Consider the following 20,543-nt stretch of genomic DNA (forward strand, 5'->3'; position numbering starts at 1 on the left):
GGAGTGTCTGCAACCATGGTGGGGGTTACTGGGACTGTACTGGGAGTGACTGGGACTATGTGAAGGGGAATTAGGACCGGGCTGGGGGCAACTGGAAGGAATTCAGTGACTGGATTTACAATAAAAGCAACTGGGATTGACTGGGACTGTCAGGAGGGAGGACTGGGATCATACTTGGAGTGACTGGATCTGTGCTAGGGGCAACTGGGAGCAACTGGGACTATACTGGGATCACGGTGGGAGAAGCTTGGCCCATGCTGGGAGCAACTGAGACCACACTGAGGGTGACTGGGGTCAACCTGGGATCATACCAGGAGTGAGTGGGATCATGCAGGAGGTGATTGGGATCATACTGGGAGCAACTGGGAGTGCACTGGGGATGACTGTAAGTGGCTGTGAGCAACTGGGATCATGCTGGAAGCTTCTGGGGGCAACAGGGAATGAGTGGGACCACATGGAGGAAACTGGGAGCAACTGGGAGAGACCAGGAGTGACTGGGATCATCCTGGGACTGACTGGGCGCTGAATGCGAAAAATCGGTCCGAGAAACTGCTCAGAGACTTTTTTATCTTTAAGCAGCAAGGTATTTGTTTATTCAACGTTGGGAGCAAGCAAGCTGGCGCTGGACAAACTTGCTGGAAGGCTTCACACAAAATCAGCATTTTTATCCAATCTTCAGCTGGGATTAAATGCATATTCAAGTGATTACAACATCTATCTCTGCATATTAATAACAGGCGGAGTAGAGGTGGAGCTCAGGCAGGGCTTGGGGCGGTGTTTCTCTTGGCCCTCAATCCTGAGGGTACTTCCACTCTTCCTCCATGGCTCTGGGGGCTTCAACTCATCTTCCTCAGCTTGACCTTCCTTCTCTTCCATTCTTCTTGACCCGCTCTCTGAAGCTTGGAAAAAGCCCTGGCTCCCGGCCTATTCCTCCTATTCAAATGTCTCCCTGATCCTGCTGTCTCTCTAATTTATCACCTCGAGGCCTAGGACATGTTCCTGCACTATTCTCTGAAGCTTTGCTCCAGTCAGTAGAACAGAACGAGCACAGATGGTCTTGGATGTTGGTAGCTTGTTAGCAGGCCCCAATTTCTTAGTTAACTCTTTTGGGCCTGGCCTCCTGTTTCCCCAGGGACACAGCCCGGGCCCGGCTGTTCCCATTCCCATTCCACGGGTTTGCATTCCTGTTCCAGGTGTTCCCATCCCATTCTAGTTGATCCCATCCCATTCCAGGTGTCCCCATTCCCATTCCAGGAGTTCCCATTCCCATTCCACATGTCTCCATTCCCATTCCTATTGTCCCCATTCCCATTCCAGGTGTTCCCATCCCACCTCTTTTTTCCCTATTCCCATTCCAGGTGTTCCCATTCCCATTCCTGGTGTCCCCATTCCAATTCCTGGTGTCCCCATTCTGCTCCCTATGTTCCCGTTCCCATTCCAGGTGTTCCCATTCCCATTCCACGAATTCCCATTCCCATTCCAGGTGTTCCCATCCCAGGTCCTGGTGGCTCCATTCCAATCCCAGGTGTCCCCATTCCCATTCCTGGTGTCCCTAACCTGCTCCCAGTGTCTCCATCCCTCTCCCCGGTGTCCCCATTCCCAATCCAGGTGCCCCCATTCCGAGTTCCTGATGTCTCCATTCCCATTCCTGTTGTTCCCAGTCTGCTCCCAATGTTCCCATCCCCATTCCAGGTGTTCCCATTCCCATTCCAGGTGTCCCCATTCCCATTCCCCCTGTCCCCATTCCCATTCCTGGTTCCCAGGAAGGAACTGCCGGATGCCAGAGGAGGAGCCAGAATTTATTGCCCAAAGTAGGAGATTTTCACAAAAAAATTAACCCGTTGGTGATGTCACCACTGTCCCTGTGATGTCACTGCTGTCCCCGTCATGTCACCAATGTCCTTGTGATGTCACCGATGTCCCTGTGATGTCACCAATGTCTCAGTGATGTCACCGCTGTCCCCCTGATTTCACCAATGTCCCCGTGATGTCACCGATGTCTCAGTGATGTCATCGATGTCCCTGTGATGTCACCACTGTCATTTCCCCTGCTGGTTTACCTTTAAACCAGCACACCAGGGCTGTGCCCGACGGGCGTCCCTGTGGATCATCCAACGCGGGTCCTCCCATGGCTGATGGAGTTGGAGCAGCGGCCGAAGCTCTTCCCGCAGTCGGGGCACTCGGGGCTTCTCTTACCGGTGGGACCGTTGGTGGGAAGTCAAGGAAGAGCTGTCCCTGAAGCTCTTCCCACACTCCCCACACTTGTGAGGCCTCTCCCTGATGTGGATGCGAAGGTGGGTGTAGAGGGTGGAGCTGTCCCACATTCCCTACACGTGTAGGGCTGTTCCCCAGTGGGGATGTGCTGGTGGCTGAGCAGCTTGGTGCTTGTGCTGAAGCTCTTCCCACATTCCAAGCACTTGTAGGGCCATTCCCTGGTGGGGATGCAACGGTGTTTGCAAAGGCTGGAGCTGTCCCTGAAGCTCTTCCCACACTCCGCACACGTGTAGGGCCGTTCCCACTGTGGATCATCTGATGGTGGAACAGGTTGGAGCTCTGACTGAAGCTCTTCCCACATTCCTCACACATGTAGGGCCTTTCCCCAGTGTGGATCATCTGGTGTCGCAGCAGGGCGGAGATCTGTTTGAAACTCTTCCCACATTCCCCACACGTGTAGGGCCGTTCCCCAATGTGGATCATCTGGTGGCTGAGAAGGTGGGAACTCAGTTTAAAGCTCTTCCCACATTCCCCACACGTGAAGGGCCGTTCCCGACTGTGGATGCGACGGTGGTTGCGGAGGGTGGAGCGGTCATTGAAACTCTTCCCACACTCCCCACACGTGTAGGGTCGCTCCCCAGTGTGGACAAGCTGGTGCCTCAGGAGGTTGAATCTCTTGCTGAAGCTCTTCCCACATTCCAAACACCTGAAGCGCTTTTCCCTGCTGGGAGGCTGCTCAGGGACCACCAGCTCGCAGCTCCGCCTCAAGCTCCAGCCGCCTTCCCGGCACACGCTGGCTCTTTCCTCCTCACAGCCCCCTGGGCTGGCTTTGGAGTCCCTCCTGCGGGGGCATCTCCGGCCCTTTTCCTCCCCGCTGCCTTCCTGCGCCGGGGAGCCCTTCAAAACGGCCTCTCCCACCAGGCTCTGCCGGGGGGATTTGTCCTCCGCGCTCTCCGGCCTCACCTCGGGGCCTGGGGCAGGAACCAACAAGGACACGCAGGGGATTTGCCTCCGGCCCACAGGGAAGCCCAAGGACATCCCCCCAACTCCGGCCCCGGCAGGACGGCCACAAAAGACAAAAGACCCACCCAAAGGGGCACTGACTTCCTCCTCACCTGCCTGGGGGGCCCAAGGCATCTTCCTCTTCCTCGCAGCCTCCTCCTCCATCCGCCCAAGCTTTGGGAAGCAGAAATCCTGATGGGGGTAAAAACAAGGGGTGAGCGCATTGCCTTGGGGGTTCCTCCTGCCCAAGTCCAGCTCTAGGACTCACCGGGCATCTTGTGTCCATAAAAACCCCCAAAACACCAACATTAAGCCCAAATTCCCCTCCCAGGAGTTCCCCCTCTCTGCTCTCTGGGGTTAGGGGGGATCCCCCCTGTCTGGCCTGATGGCACTTCTGCCTGCATTGGGGGTCCCCCTTCTCCAGGCTGCCGGGGGTCCCGCGGCTCCGGGGGGTTCCCACTCTCCGGGGTCCCCTTGAGTATTGCCAGGGGGGTCCCAGGGCTCACTTCTCCCCACTCTGCCTCCCGGGGCCGGCCGGCCCTCCTCTCTCGGCTCCCACCCTCGCAAACCTCTTGGCGCTCTCGGCTCCCACCCCGCCTCAAGGCCCCCCCTCCTCTCCACACTCCAAGGCCTTCCCCCTCTCCGGGACCCCCGCTTAAGGGGCCCGGCGCTCCCTCTCTGCTCCCCCCCTCCAGCATTCCGGGGGTCCCCCAGCTCCGGGATCGCCCCTCTCCGCTCTCCCCACTCCGCGGCTACCGGGGTTCCCCCCCGGCTCTCACGGGGGCCCCCAAACCGCTCTCGCCCCCCCCGCCATTGCCCAGCCACCGCCAGGACCTTTTGGCTGCTCTTCTTTGTGCTCCCGCTCGGCTCCTCCCTCGGCTGGGCCGCCGCTTTTGGCGGGTTTCCTCCTCCGGGATCCGCCCCCTGCAGCCCTTCCCCCCCTGGACCAGCCCCCTTGGGCCCCCTTTGCCCCCCCTTGGGCCCCCCTTGGGTCCCCCTTGCCCAATAAGTCTGATTATACAGACAAGCAATTGGTTTTAACCCACAAAACCCAAATGTATAACCCAGCACCCTGGGGCATGAACAAAGTGGTTTTCCTTGGGCCCCCCCCTGAGTCCAAAGTAAAGGGAGAGGGAAAAAAAACCTGCTGGTGGGAGAGCTGTTGCAGTCTGGTCAGAAGTGGTGATTGCAGTCCAGTTGAGGGTGGTGGTCTCAGTCTAGTTGAGAGTGGTGAGCTGCAGCCTTCCTGTGGATCCCACGAGTGGTGGAAAGGTTCTGAAACTCCAGGTTTATATATTCTCCAGTTCAGGCAGGAATGGTCAGTGATTCCCTCAGAGCGGGGAATTCCATAAAAGGATGCTTAGTTCCCTCCCTCAGAGCGGGGAATTCCATAAAAGGATATGAGGGTTCTCTGAGCGGGGAATTCCAAAAAAGGATGCTCAGTTCGTTCCCTCAGAGTGGGGAATTCCATAAAAGGATATGCAGATTGCCAGGTGGGGAATTCCATAAAAGGGTATGAGGACAGGGACACCCCCCCCACCTCGCCCCCCCCCCACACCCCCCGACAACAGTTCCTGGGAAAATGGCATGGAAGGCCATAGAATACACACTTTTGGGCTACACCCATCCAGTGAGGAATCGGTCCCAGCTGTTCTAACTAGGACACTGTGTCCCTCATCGCTGCCATCATCATCATCATCGGTCTCGTGGCAGTCGGTGTCTGGAAGCTCCGATCCGGTAACTCCCGGGATGGGGGTCGGCAAGGGGCACGGATCCGCCCGGCAGCATTCCGGGGATCCTGTGCCACGGGTGCTGATCCCACTTTCTTTCCATAGGGAGCAGGGAGGGGAATGGATATGACCCCGTGCCCACCAGTGAGTCCCAGCAGCGTGTGTGGATCCAGATCCTCTGTGCAGGGATCCCAGGATGCATGCCAGGATTCCAGAGGGGAATGGGGGCCTAATGGCTGGAGCGGGATTGGAAGGGGATTGCAGCTCAGGGCAGGATTCCAGAGTGGGATCAGGTGGAATTGTGGACTGGGATCAGGGCTGGATTCTGGAGTGGGATTGGGGTGGGATGGACAGAGCAGGATCAGGTGGGATTCCGGAGCAGTTCCTACTCTCCCTGGGCTCCACAGCCGGCTCCATCCCCTGGGATGGGAACAGGGACATGGCGACTCCTTTCCCCGCTCTCATCCCAGCAGGAATCACGGCCTGAGCGATCCTGGAGCTGGATCCTCCCCTTCCCTCTCCCTGCGGAAAGGCAGGAGCTGCTGGCAGAGCTCATCCCGCTGCTCCCACCCACCCCGGCCCCCCTGCAGCTCTTCCCCATGGATCAACTTCCTGCTTTTTCCCGTGTGAAACCCAGGACCACAATTATTCCTGAGGCTTTAATTTGGGTGTGAAAATCTCCTGCTTTGGGTAATAAATCCTGGTTCCTCCTCCGGCATCCGGCAGTTCCTCTGTGGGAACCAGGAATAGGAATGGGGACAGGGGGGACTGGGATGGGATCATTGGGGACAGGGATGGGGACACTGGGAGCAGGTTGGGAACAGCAGAAATGGGCATGGGAACTCCAGGAATGGGAATGGGGACATTGGGAGCAGGTTGGAGTCACCAGGAATGAAAATTGGGGCACTGGGAATGGTAATGGGGACATGGGAGACCAGGATAGGGATAGTGGGGACAGGAATGGGGACAATGTGAGCAGGTTGGCTCAGCAGGAAGTGGGAATGGGGACAGGGATGGGAACCCCAGGAATGGGAATGGGGACAGGGATGGGAACCTCAGGAATTGGAATGGGGACAGGGATGGGAACCCCAGGAATGGGAATGGGGAGAGGGATGGGAACCCCAGGAATGGGAATGGGGACAGGGATGGGAACGTGTCTCTCCAGGAGTTGGTTCAATACAAAGGTGGGTCCCTGGCTCGAGGCCACGGGAAGCCCCTTCTTTGGGAATGTCTGGGAACCAGGTGTCAGAGGTTTGAAAAGAGGTGTTGGAATTGTTTCCCAGTGTCCCCCCATTCCCATCTGTGTCTCCCGGGATGGGGTGGGTTGGAGCGGAGCCGCAGGCGCTGGGCAGGGGCAGTGGGGGGAGGGCGGCTCTCGGGGACACCGCGGTGGCCGCGGGGAGGGCGGGGGGTCCTTTGTTCGGGGGCTTTTGGGGTTTGTCCGGGACCGGACAGAGCGGGAGCTGATTTTGGCCACCTCGTTCTCTTTTCCTGAGAGGAAGTTTTTTCCCCACGGGACACCTCGTGGAGAACGACCGAGAGAGAGAGAGCCCGACCCATCTGGGAGCGAGGTGTTCTGCTTTGGGGACTGCCCTGGGAAAAGGGACTCCTTCACTGCTGGCTGCGAGCACACGGGGCTGAGAGAGCTTTGAACTGCCGGGACAGCTTCTCCCCCCCACCTGGAGATTTGGGACTTTGTTTTGTTTCTTCTGAAAGTTTTTGGTTGCACCATTTGTTGTTTATTCAGATTTTGTTAATAAAAAGCTGCTTCTTTTCCTTTTCCGCACTTCCACCTGAAGTCTCCTAATTTCTAAGTTGTAATCTTGTTTAACTAAGACCCAGTGCCCTCAGGGGGAGGAGGAGGAAAGGAGACCAAGAGGTGCTGTGGCCACTCAAACTGCAGAGGAACAACCTGTGCCAGTAGCAGCTGCCCCTCTACAGAAGAAATCCAAGACCAAATCAGCTCAGTTAGTGAGGGATGAAGGGGAAGCAGAGCCCTCAGAACAGGAGCAAGAGGCAGGGCCAGAGATAATCACCAGATCCCCATCCCAGGCTGAGCTGTGAGAGATGTGAAAAGATTTCAGCCTCCAGCTGGGAGAGCCCCTGCTGACCTGGCTGCTCCAGTGCTGGGATATCATGGCCCAGCATATGGAACTAGGTGGGAGTGCAGCCAAGCAACTGGGATCCCTGTCCTGGGATGTTGGGATTGACCAGGGGAGTGGGAAGAGGACAGACAGGGGATGAGAGCTGGGTACAGGCTTGGGAATTGCCAGGAGGGCTTTTGAAAGGAGCGTAGGGGAAAGGGATGTCTAAGAACAAGTCCCTCAGGAGAAGGAAGCAGAGAGGCTGAGTTTTGACCCCAGCACAAAGATGTGCAGGGCAGAGCAGAGAATATGCCCACAGAAGATTCTTGTGCGTCCGTCTTTGCAGTTCTGACAGGCACTTCTTGTCACAGCCTGTCCTCTCCATTCCAGAATAGGCCCTGGCAACCAAAGAACCAGCACCCCACACCATAGGGCAGACCAAGCCATGTGCTTTGGGCCCTTTTGTTGTCCTGTCCATTCTGGACTATCCTCTCCATTCCGGAATAGCCTCTGGAAACCAAAGAACCAAGCCCCCCCCAGGTGACAGTTCAACCCCATCCGTGTGCCAAGGGCCCCTTTGTGGTGTCACAGCCTGTCCTCTCCATTCTGGAACAGGCCCTGGAAACCAAAGAACCAACACCTCACACCCCCACAGTGCAGCCCCACCTGTCTGCCACGGGACTCTTTGGGATGTCACGGCCTTTAACGCCTTTCCCAACCCTCCCCAACCTTTCCCAAAGCCCAGATTTTACAGGTGTCCTGTAATTCTGGCCCAATCTCACCCAAGCCCACAAACCATGACAGAAACCTCTCAGCCTCACGCTGCGTCCTTCCCATTGCTGTGCCTTATGTGCAGGCAAAAGGCCTTAAAATCAAGTACCCAAAATTCATGGTCTGTTCTTTTTCCCACAAAAGAAGGTGTGGTGAACTCTCCAGACCAGGGAACTGGAAGATCTCCCCAAAACTCCTTTGGTACACGCTGCAGGGCCAACGATTCCTCTGCTCTGCCCTGTCGGCGCTGCTTTGTCTCATCTGGGTCCCCAGAAACCGTCAGCGAAAGCCGGGGAATAAAATCTCTGAGCAGTTGGTTGGGTTCCAGAGGTGACCCTACTTCATTCAGTGCTGAAGGGACACAGGAATTGCTCTCTAACACCTGTACATCAGTTCTCAAAACTTTAACTCTTTTTACATTTTAGCAGACAAAGGAATTCGTGTCCATTTGCTTACCAGTTCTCTGCAGGAATTCTTATTCTCTCTTTTATTGACTCTTGATTTCTCACTTTGCATGATGCTTAGTCCACAGTTTTTGTCCTTTTCTTGTCTTTTTCCTAGATAGGGAGAGCCTCAGTAACTGTCTCAAAAATAGATTTCTCTGCCAGGTCTCTGACCACTGAAATATGGCAGGCCTTAAACTTTTACTTTGTTTTTCTAACAAATGTCCATGACCCAGAACTTGTCCATCATCCATTGTCTCTTGCCCCCATTCAATCTCCTACCAGCAGTTTCTCCCCACTGCTGGGTGGGCTCCTTTGTCAAGCACTAGAACTTGTTGGGTAACAGGCCCAGTCCTGTTGCACATTTTTCGTGGGGATCTGCAGGAGGGCATTGAGTCTTCCCTGAGCAAATTGGCAGAGGACCCCAAGCTGGCTTGCAGTGTGGATGTGCTGGAGGGCAGGAAGGCTGTGCAGAGGGACCTGGACAGGCTGGACCTCTGGGCCGAGCCTGTGGGCATGAGGTTCAAGAGTGCCTTTGGTGCCTTTGGGGCCTCTGACCACAAGAACCCCCTGCAGCTCCAGGCTGGGGACAGAGGAGCTGCAAAGGGTCCCCGTGGGAGAGGCCCTGGGGGTGCTGGTGGACAGAGGCTGAACCTGAGCCAGCGGGTGCCCGGGTGGGCAAGAAGGCCAAGGGCAGGCTGGCCTGGATCAGAAAGAGTGCGGCAGCAGGAGCAGGGCAGGGATTCTTCTGCTGGACTGGGCACTGGTGAGGCCACCCCTGGAGTGCTGTGTCCAGCTCTGGGCCACTCAATTCAGGGAGAACCTTGAGGGGCTGCAGTGGGTGGAGAGCAGGGCAATGGAACTGGGCAAGGGTCTGCAGTGCATGGCCTGTGAGGAGCAGCTGAGGGAGCTGGGCTTCTCCAACCTGGAGAAGAGGAGGCTCGGGGCTGACCTTCTCCCTGTCCACAACTTCCTGACAGGAGGCTGGAGCCAGGTGGGGGTCAGCCCCTTCTCCGAGGCAACAGGCGATAGGACAAGAGGACACGAGGACCTGCCTGTCAGGGGCTGTTTGTCAGGGACAGGAGCAGGACTTTTTGGAGAGAAACAGGGATTAGGTATTGAAATGGGTTGCCCAGGGAGGTGGTGGAGTCACCGTCCCTGGAGGTGTTTAAGCAAAGACTGGCCATGGTGTTGCAAAGCAGTTTAAATTTAGTAGTAGAATGGCTAAGGCTTAAGTAAAAGGGTAGGCCTAGAAAGCAACACATTACAGTAGTGAGTTAAGCAGCAGCCTTGTTCGTGGGAATAGAATGTACTGAAGAAGTAGAAACAATAATCAAAAGATGTAGTCAAGCATGTACGTAACGATTTGTACCTTAGATGTGGTAAGGGTCTGTTAAACAGTTCTAGGGGGGTAAGGCAACTTAAGCAGATTTATGATTAGAGTAGATGATTTTTAATTGTTATAAACTACTGCACCTGGGTTGCTATAGAAACTGTAATTGTTTTAGCCGTGAGAATACATGTAAACTTGTTTGTGTATAAAAGCTGAACTGAGAACGAGGGTCGTCGGAATCCTGACTTGGGGCGTTAGCCCGCAGGTTCCCGGGGCCCCGAATAAAGCACCCATAAACCGGCACTCTGTTGGTTTGTGTCTTTGTTTACGGGCAACAGTTTTGGCGACACCAGATGGAACTCCGGGGGTAGCTGGGCGGCTCACGAGCTGATCTACTCCATGCCGGCAACCAGGTGATTTCTGGGGAGACATCGACCCGTGCCCGACCCGCGCCCGCCGGACAACCCTCTAGGTAAGCCCGAAGGTGCTTTATTCTTTTAGGTTTGTTGGTTGGGAGCCTGCCTATAAGACGGGATAGTGAGTGTCCCGCTGGGTTGGGCTAAAGGTACCTTGGTTGGGAAGCCTAGGCGCTGGTCGTAAGACGCGGCGAAAGCTGCGCAGTACCAGCACTTGCCTCTCAGAGGGAGAATCGGCGAGTTGGTTTTGGTTTTGGTTTTGTTCTGGTTTATATTGTTGTGTTATCGTGCTGGTCGTTAAAAGTATTGTTTTGTGTTGTTGTGTTATTGTGAATTTGATGAATTTAGATTGTGGTGTGTGTGTGAGCCAGTAGCAAGCATGATGTCATTTAAAACCTTTAGAGCACTATCCTGCACAGAAAAAGATATCCCTAGCGATTCTCCGCTTGGTTGGTTGCTTGTTAAAACATTGGAAGGAAGGAAATTTTGGACAAGAGTTAAGCAAGAAACAGTTGATTGATTATTATAATAATGTATGGCCTCAATATGAAACAGGAGGAATGCAGTGGCCCAGAAATGGTTCACTGACTTTGGAAATTATAACCCCTTTGATGCGATATTTACGAGAGAATGAGAAGTGGGATGGAATACCGTATCTGGATTTGTTTTATTATTTAGAACAAAACACTGAATGGCAAAAGGAATGTGGTATCTTAGTGTTGAAAGAACTGGAACTGGAGGATGATAAATGTAAGAAATGTCAAGAGCAGAGTATAAAGATATTGAAAGGATTGGATGATAAACATGAGCGGAAAATACGGTTTTCAGAACCAGAGGAGGATGTGTCTTTGTTAGTCTCCCCCGGAGTAACTCCAAGTGCGCCCCCGAGAAATAGTCTCCCTTCACGTGCAAGGGCACAATCACACACCATGCCCCCGTTAGAATCATCCTCGGATGAGGAAGAAACAGGGGGGCGGGAATGTGACAGAACTCCTCTAGCAGAACGGACTCGGAGAGGGCGAAGGGAGAGGGAAAGAAGACGGGGAGGGGGGAGGGAGACAGACGTTTCGCTCTCACCCCCTAGATTGATGGCTCCCTTGCGAGAAGCGGTTGGAGCAGGCAGGGGAAAAATCATGATAAAAGTTCCTTTTTCGCCTAATGATTTACTAATTTGGAAACAGTCAGCTGGGACATATAGAGAAAATCCTGAGCGGGTGGCTCGTGTTATAAAAATGGTTATAAAAACACAAGACCCGGACTGGAATGATTTACAGGTATTAATAGATACAATTTTAGATTCAACAGAAAAAGAAATGGTATTAAAGGTGATGGTGGAGAGAGCAAAGGAAAGGATTCGTACCCTGCCCCGGGCAGCGCGGGGGACGGTAAACGATTTTGTACCGCGGGAGGACCCCGACTGGGACGCTAATAACCCCGCAGATTATAAAAAGTTAAAAATTTACCAGGAATTATTGGTAGAGGGAGTGCGATGTAGCATTCCAAAAACGTTGAATTGGTCTAAGTTATATTCAGTAATGCAAGATAAGACTGAGTCCCCTTCTGCCTTTTTAGAAAGGCTAAAGGAAACAGCTCGGAAGTATACAGATTTAGATGTTGAAGACGAGTCTGGAAAATTACAATTAGCATTGATCTTTATGGGACAATCACAAGAATATATTAGAAAGAAATTTCAAAAACTGGAAGGGAGAGAAACAAGAGATTTAGAGAAATTGTTAGAAGTGGCTTGGAAAGCATATAACAATCGGGAAAAGGAAAGTACTAAGAAACAACAAGCGAGCTTGTTGGCGCTTTTACAAGCTTCAGGAGAGAACAATGGGGTCGGTAGTAGGGGAAGAGGACGTGGCAGAAGGGGAAGGGGAGGAATGGGTAGAGGATTTAACAATCAGTCGGGATTTGGAAATCAATATGGGGGAGGACGTGGTAGAATAGGACCAAATCAGTGTGCTCTTTGTAAAGGACAAGGACATTGGAAAAACGAATGCCCATTAAATGCTGGAAATGGAATGAATCCTTGGAATCCTCAAAGCTTTGTGAATCCACAAAACCCTGTTGGTATGGGCACGCCACAGGGTGTCGCCCAAGCATTTATGTTAGGGAGTTGTGGAAGACAGAGCCGGCTAGATTCAGACTTAAAGGTTGTTTTGGAAGTAGAGGGGGAGCCGACGGAATTTAGAATAGATACTGGAGCTAGTTTTTCGGCAATGAATAAATTGATGGGGCCATTAAGTGATTCAACCGTACAAGTAGTGGGAGTTTCAGGACAGATAGAGGAAAGAACATTTCTGCGACCTCTAGATATCAAATTTAAGGGAAGAGAATTAGATCATCAATTTCTGTACATGCCCAACAGTCCTGAATGTTTATTAGGAAGGGATTTGCTTTCAGCCTTGCAAGCTAAAATTATATTTGAAAAAGGGAGAGTCAAGATAGAAATTCCAGAAGAAAATTTAGCAAAAATTTTTGTTGTGAAAGAAGTGGAAAAGGAAGAAATACCCCAAGAGATTGAACAGGCTGTTGTACCCTGGGTGTGGGAGACCGGGGTTCCTGGGAAATCTAAAGCAGCCACCCCAGTTAAAATAGAGTTGAAGGAAGGAGCACAACATGTCAGAGTTAGGCAATACCCAATTAGTTTAGAAGCAAGAAAGGGAATAGCCCCTATGATTTCACAGTTCCTAACTCTAGGAATATTACAAGAATGTGAATCAGAATTTAATACCCCTATTTTTCCAATTAAAAGCCAAACGGTAAATATAGATTAGTACAAGATTTGAGAGCAGTAAATCTTATTACAAAAGATATTCACCCGGTTGTAGCAAATCTTTATACTTTGCTAACATCTGTTTCTGAGAAGTTTCAGTGGTTTACTGTGGTTGATTTGAAAGATGCTTTCTTCTGCATACCACTGGCACGAGAAAGTTGGAAAATCTTTGCCTTTGAATGGGAAAGTCCGGAGACAGGACGAAAGAGACAGCTCGCTTGGACCAGATTACCACAAGGATTCAAGTGTTCTCCTACAATATTTGGTAACCAGTTGGCAAAGGAACTTGAGGAGTGGAAGATGACGCAGGAATGGTCGGATGGTGCAGGCTGTGGATTCCTAACTTCGGACTGACTGCTCGACCACTGTATGAAGCAGCAAAGGAGTCCAAGCTAACCTGGGGGACAGAGCAAGAAAAAGCATTCCAGGAACTGAAGAAAGCCCTCCAGGAAGCACCTGCCCTGGGACTACCGGACCCAACCAAGGAATTTCAGCTCTATGTTTGTGAGAGACAGCGAATGGCCTTAGGAGTACTCACTCAGCGATTAGGATCCTGGAAGAGACCGGTTGGGTACTTCTCCAAACGGCTAGACGCAGTAAGTGGGGGATGGCCGGGGTGTCTCAGAGCTGTGGCAGCGACGGTCATTTTAATACAGGAAGCGCGCAAATTGACTCTGGGAAAACACATGGTAGTGTACGTGCCCCACATGGTCATAGCAGTTCTAGAGCAAAAAGGGGGGCATTGGCTCTCCTCCAGCCGCATGTTGCAATACCAGGCTTTGTTGAGAGAACAAGATGATGTTGAACTGAAAATTACTAACCATCTCAACCCAGCAGAATTCCTTAGGTCTACACAGGAAGAAGGCACCCTGGAGCATGACTGTGTAGAGACCATTGAACAAGTCTACGCGAGCAGAAGAGACTTGAAGGACGAACCACTGACAGATCCTGACTGGGAGCTGTACACCGACGGATCTAGTTTTGTGGAAAACGGCAATACATAAGCCCTCAGCAGTGGCAATAATGCATGTCAGAGGACACCAGGCTGATCCAGGACGAGAGTTTCAGGGAAATCGATACGCTGACCAAGCAGCCAGGAGGGCTGCGAGAGAGGTATGGACTCAAATGGTTCTTTTACCAACCCGGAATAATCCAGCAATAGCATTCATGGAAGAGAAACCGCATTATTCACCTGAAGATGAGAAATTAGCTGTGATGATGGAAGCGAAGAAAAATATCAGGAGGTGGTATATCACTCCTACGAGACAGGTAATTTTACCAGTCAGAATAATGAAAGCAGTGCTTGAAATGGAACACAACAAGTGCCACTGGGGTGCAGAAGCACTAGTGAAATTCTTGAAAAACGAAATTTTCTCAAACCAGATGTTAACACTAGCTAAAAGGGTGAATGCAATGTGTCCTATGTGTATAAAGAATAATCCAGTAGTCAGGAAGCAAGTACAAATGGGAAAACTACAAGTAGGACAGTTACCAGGAGACTATTGGCAAGTAGATTTTTCTGAGTTACCTAAGGCCCAAACTTTTAAATATCTGCTAGTGTATGTTTGTACCTTCTCAGGGTGGCCAGAAGCTTTTCCATGCAGGACCAATCAGGCAAAAGAAGTAGTGAAAACCCTTCTGAAGGAAATCATCCCAAGATTTGGAGTTCCCCTAGGGCTGTCCTCTGATCGAGGACCGCACTTTACAGCAGGGATAGTCCAAGATGTGTCAGCTGTATTAGGGATAACATGGAATCTCCATACACCATGGAGACCGCAGTCTAGTGGACAAGTAGAAAGAATGAATCAGACATTAAAAGGTCAGTTGAAGAAGATCTGTCAGGAAGCCAAAATCCAGTGGCCCCAAGCAGTACCCCTCGCTCTGCTGAGAGTTAGGATTAAACCAAGGGAAAGAATAGGAGTAAGTCCATACGAAATATTGTATGGCAAACCCTATCATGCGGCTACTTACCAAGGGGATCCTCATGTAGTGGGTGATCAGGCAGTATTTAACTATGTGTTATCTTTGAATAAGACCCTCACAGCCCTCAGAGGAGCGCTGCAGTGGAATCGGCCTCTGCCCCTGGAGAATCCGGTTCATGACATTTCTCCAGGAGACCAAGTCTATGTGAAAAACTGGTCAGTGGAACCATTAAAGGAAACATGGGACGGTCCTCGCCAGGTGATAATGACCACTTATACGGCGGTGAAAGTCGAGGGAATCGACAATTGGATCCATTACACCCGAGTCAAGAAGGTTCCAGTCTCATGGTTGGTAGAACCTCTCTCACCTACAAAGATGGTATTTCGAGCCAACAATTGAAGATTGTGGTATTCCTGGGGTTGATAAGTTTAGCAGAGACCACCGTGAGAATTGAGACCCCAGATCCTTATTTGTTTGCACCAGAACACACTGATGTAAACTTAACTTGTCTGTTTTCAGATGACCAGGGAGCTGAATTAAGAGATGTCCACGTCAAGTGGAGACGGAGGCATCAAGATCGAATCATAACAGAAGGAGTGACAACAGTTTGGGATGCGACACAACAAAAGGGTTATACCGTCCTGCAGGTACCTGAGGTGTCTAAAACCGTAGAAGGGACATACATGTGTGTAGTTTGGATTCAAAGGAGTTTTGATTATGGGTATGTAGAAATACACATGATAAACACAACTCGGGAAATAATGGTTAAGGTACAAGTTATACCCCCTAGGAAAACTCGACATGTGAGAGATCTGCAGATTCCGAATAGAGAAATAGAACAGGAAAATTTAATTGTGGGCCTAATTCGAGATTTTGGGAAAGTACAAAACGTTACTAAAATTACTGCATGTCTCCCTATGCCTCATGCAGCAGGAGACCCAATTCCATGGGGAATAATTCCAGTGCCGGAAATACCCAAAATGTTTAAGAATATTACAAGGAATTGCAAATTTGTAACCATCACATGGAGCGAAACGATAGATGTATGTTTATTAAGTGACAAAACGATGAAGAAGCAATGTGAACAGATGCCGGGATATTTCCGATGGGTAGTAATTGGGACATGGGTAACAAGTGAAACAATTAATGAATTAAAAGGATACTGTTTAGTTACAAATTCAACACACCCATGCTCTAAAGTTCCAGCTTCAGTAAAACGAGAAAAACAAGAAGAGGTCTGTCAAAATATTACCAGTTCTACAACCATGGAAGAATGGCAAACAATTTGGGGACCCAGCCTGCTAGAGACATATAGTTATATTGGAAAGGTACAGTGGTGCATTCACTGGAAGGGGAAAAAGAATCAAACTTATTCTACAGGAAATAGAGGGAATCATAATTGGAGGACAGAAACACATACAAAAGAGGATTGGAATTGTACCCGATTATATACATGTGACACTCCAGACGATGAAATAGGATTAATGCCAGTCAGGGCCCTCCTGCAGTTAGGATGTGAGTGTCAAGGATATAACCATACTATTAAAGGACATGTGAAAAACATTGATTGTCACACTACCACAGTTAGAAGTCCCAGAAACCTAGTATGGGTCATGGGACATGGTCAATGGACCACCCACATGCCACTAGACGGTCCGGTTGTACCTGTCACACTAGGGATACCTACTCTTTGTCCACTCTGGAGAAAAGAGAAGTTAGTAATGACATTAATGACCTGGAACTAACAGACTGGCATGAGCCATCAGCAGGAGTTAAATTCGGATGGGCACTAGAATCTTTGTTTGCCCCAATTTCAACATATCGAAATAGAGAAATGTTGTTCAAATTGATGAGCCAGACCGAAAGGTTAGCAGCAGTCACTAAGAAAGGATTTAAAGATCTAAATTTACAATTACAAGCCACCTCTAGAATGACCATACAAAACCGCATGGCATTAGACCTGATATTACTCAAAGAACATGGAGTTTGCGGTTACCTGCATGCAAAGGATGAGCATTGTTGTGTACACATCCCAAATGTCACTCAAGAAGTAGAGAAAGATATTAATCAATTAGAACAAATTGACGAGAATATTCATAAACTGCAGAAAGAAGCGGAACACAATTGGATAGGACAATTATTCAGCTCCCTAGGTCTTCATGTGTCAGGATGGATATCTTCTGTTATCCAGTACGGAATATTGATTGTAATAATTGTTGTCATAGCCATAACTGTTTACAAGTGTCTTTTAGGAATGATTGTAAAAGAAGGTCAACATACGAGACGCATCATGAAAGCCATAACAAGAAAAGAAGTAATCTCACCGCAAAATGGATCACCTCCTATCCATCAAGAAACTGCAACCTGAAGATTGCTGTATTTGAGCATCCTTGCAAGCAAAGCCTGAAGAATGCTCAAAAGGGGGGACTGTTGCAAAGCAGTTTAAATTTAGTAGTAGAATGGCTAAGGCTTAAGTAAGAGGGTAGGCCTAGAAAGCAACACTTTACAGTAGTGAGTTAAGCAGCAGCCTTGTTCGTGGGAATAGAATGTACTGAAGAAGTAGAAACAATAATCAAAAGATTTAGTCAAGCATGTACGTAACGATTTGTACCTTAGATGTGGTAAGGGTCTGTTAAACAGTTTCTAGGGGGGTAAGACAACTTAAGCAGATTTATGATTAGAGTAGATGATTGTTAATTGTTATAAACTACTGCACCTGGTTTGCTATAGAAACTGTAATTGTTTTAGCCGTGAGAATACATGTAAACTTGGTTATGTATAAAAGCTGAACTGAGAACGAGGGTCGTTGGAATCCTGACTTGGGGCGTTAGCCCGCAGGTTCCCGGGGCCCCGAATAAAGCACCCATAAACCGGCACTCTGTTGGTTTGTGTCTTTGTTTACGGGCAACATCGTGGCAGTCGGTGTCTGGAAGCTCCGATCCGGTAACTCCCGGGATGGGGGTCGGGAAGGGGCACGGATCCGCCCGGCAGCATTCCGGGGATCCTGTGCCACGGGTGCTGATCCCACTTTCTTTCCATAGGGAAGAGGGAGGGGAATGGATACGACCCCGCGCCCACCAGTGAGGCCCAGCAGCGTGTGTGGATCCAGATCCTCTGTGCAGGGATCCCAGGATGGATGCCGGGATTCCAGAGGGGAATGGGGGCCTAATGGCTGGAGCGGGATTGGAAGGGGATTGCAGCTCAGGGCAGGATTCCAGAGTGGGATCAGGTGGAGTTGTGGATTGGGATCAGGGCTGGATTCTGGAGTGGGATTGGGGTGGGATGGACGGAGTGGGATTGGGGTGGGATGGACAGAGCAGGATCAGGAGGGAATCCGCAGCAGTTCCTACTCTCCGTGGGCTCCACAGCCGGCTCCATCCCCTGGGATGGGAACAGGGACATGGTGACTCCTTTCCCCGCTCTCATCCCAGCAGGAATCACGGCCTGAGCGATCCCGGAGTTGGATCTGCCCCTTCCCTCTCCCTGTGGAAAGGCAGGAGCTGCTGGCAGAGCTCATCCCGCTGCTCCCACCCACCCCGGCCCCCCTGCGGCTCTTCCCGATGGATCAACTTCCTGCTTTTTCCAGTGTGAAACCCAGGACCACAATTATTCCTGAGGCTTTAATTTGGGTGTGAAAATCTCCTGCTTTGGGCAATAAATCCTGGCTCCTCCTCCGGCATCCGGCAGTTCCTCTGTGGGAACCAGGAATGGGAATGGGGACAGGGGGGCTGGGATGGGGACATTGGGGACAGGGATGGGGACACTGGGAGCATGTTGGGGACACCAGGATTTGGAATGGGGACGTCGGGACTGGGATGGGGACATTGGGGACAGGGATGGGGACACTGGGAGTAGGTTGTAGACATCAGGAATGGAAATGTGAACACCAGGAGACTATGGGGAAAGGGATGGGGACACCAGGAGCAGGATGGGATGACCAGGAGAAGGTTGAGGACACTGGAACAGGCTGGGGTCATCAGGAATGGGATGGAGACACCAGGAATAGTAATGGAGACATTGGGAGCAGGTTGGGGACAGCAGGAACTGGGAATGGGGACACACGGAAATGGGAATGCGGAAAACAGAGCTGGGATGGGAACATCAGGAATGGGAATGGGGACACCAGGAATGGGAATGGGGAAAACAGAACTGGGTTGGGAACTCTAGGAATGGGAATGGGGACCTGGAGGACCAAGCTGGGAACACTGGGAGTAGCCTGGGGAGAGCAGGAACTGGGATGGCAACACCAGGAAAGGGAACGGGGACATCGGCAGCAGGTTGGAGATACCAGGGACTGGGAATGGGGACATCAGGAATGGGATGGGAACACTGGGAATAGGAACACCGGGAATGGGAACACCAGGAATGGAGTGGGAACATGAGGGACCAGGATGGGGACACTGGGGACTGATGGAGAGGAGCAGAGACCCCAGACTCACCTAAACCCCTCCCAGAACTGAGGGCCAAGAGAAGCTCCCCTGAGCTCTGCCCGAGCTTTGCCCATTATTAATATGCATAGATAGAGGTTGTGATCAGATGAATATGATTTATCATATTTAATCATATATGAAAATTGTATACAACCCCAATATTGTGTGAAACTCTCGACCAAGTTCTCTGTGGTGTGAACCACACTCGCTGCCGATGTCGGCAATAAATCCCTTTGCTGCTCAAAGATCCAAAGTCTCTGATCAGTTCTTCGGACTGGGTTTTTCAGCATCACAGAGGCAAAGGCACAACTGACGGATCCCCTCAGAGGGCAACATTCTCACCAAAGCTCCCCTCTCAGCTTCCTTTACACTGACCTCTGACTGCAGGGACCTCCTTCCCACTCTGCTGATGCTTCTCAGGTTGCGAACCACCCGGAAAAAAACCCAAATGCCAAGGGATGTGCTTAGATTGACCAAAGATACAGCCCACCAGAATTAACATCTGATTCACACTGGTAGGAAAATGCTCAACTTGCTCGTCTCCCCTTTTATGTCAAAGGCCCACCGCACTGCTTGCATCCCACCTGGAAAGAACAAGAAGACGCTCACAGAACGACCTTTGAGAGAAGTGCCTGTCAGAACTGCAAGGAGGGATGCAGAACAATCTCATGTGGGGGATATTCTCTGCTCTGCCCTGCAGACCCTTGTGCTGGGGTCAAAACACAGCCTCTCTGCTTCCCTCTCCTGAGGGACTTGTTCTTAGACATCCCTTTCCCCTCCCGGCAATTCCCAAGCCTGGACCCGGCTCTCAGCCCCTCTCTGGCTCAGAGCCCTCAACTTCTCTTGCAGAGAGCTGGGCCTGTCAACCCAGCTGCCAAAAGCACGGCCCTTGGGCTGCCTCGGAGGTTCCTGCAGTCGCCCCAGGCCCTGCCCAAGGCCCTCCCATCAGGGGCTGGGCCCTGGGGGCCGGGGGAGAACCCACCCGCGGCTTGGCCCTTCTTGCCCAGCCCTGCTCTGGCCCAGCCTCCTCCCCCTGCACACTCCCCACTGCCACAGCCTGTGCTGGGGCAGCATTTCCTTCCTGGGCCCTTTCCAGCTGCCCCCATGGGGACACTTCCATTTTCTGGGCCAGGCCCCAGAGGCAATCCCAGCCAGTCCTGCCCCTCGTCCCCAGCCCGGCTCACTGACTCCTGGGGGCCCCTGGAAGCCAAGAGCCAAAGACCGACCCCCCCAGAGTGCAGCCCCACCATCTGCACTGGGGCCCCAGGGCTTCCCTCTCCCAAGCAGCCCCTGCAAAGCCTTGTCAGAGAGAAAACTGGGGGACCCGAGTCCTGGATGCTTTTAGGAAAGAGGTCTGAACATTTCTTCACTAATGGAGGGGGATGACTTTTTTCTTCTTGACCTTTCCAGTTCTCCAT

General features: G+C 51.3%; 2 protein-coding genes across 33 annotated transcripts in view; one reads left to right on the top strand and one right to left on the bottom strand.

Moving 5' to 3' along the window:
• LOC127463463 (class I histocompatibility antigen, F10 alpha chain-like) overlaps positions 1-20,543 on the top strand; it is a 158,784-nt gene that overhangs the window by 70,937 nt on the left and 67,304 nt on the right. For 5 of the 25 annotated variants that reach the window (XM_051772913.1, XM_051772893.1, XM_051772905.1 and 2 more), the window contains one exon: positions 17,737-17,775. The exons of 3 other annotated variants lie outside the window; for them this stretch is intronic. In XM_051772913.1, coding sequence (XP_051628873.1) covers positions 17,737-17,775 — 39 coding nt within the window. Of the gene's footprint in view, positions 1-5,416; positions 5,590-17,736; positions 17,776-18,126; positions 18,412-20,543 lie in introns of those variants that run through there. 17 more of the 25 variants (XM_051772889.1, XM_051772884.1, XM_051772901.1 and 14 more) reach the window with 15 other exon arrangements.
• Positions 1-20,543, bottom strand: part of LOC127463464 (class I histocompatibility antigen, F10 alpha chain-like) — a 237,011-nt gene that overhangs the window by 59,095 nt on the left and 157,373 nt on the right. The gene's annotated exons all lie outside the window — the stretch shown is intronic.

This window comes from Manacus candei, unplaced genomic scaffold, assembly GCF_025592945.1.
Source record: "Manacus candei isolate 608988 ecotype Guabito, Panama unplaced genomic scaffold, ASM2559294v1 h1tg000162l, whole genome shotgun sequence".
Taxonomy (NCBI): domain Eukaryota; kingdom Metazoa; phylum Chordata; class Aves; order Passeriformes; family Pipridae; genus Manacus; species Manacus candei.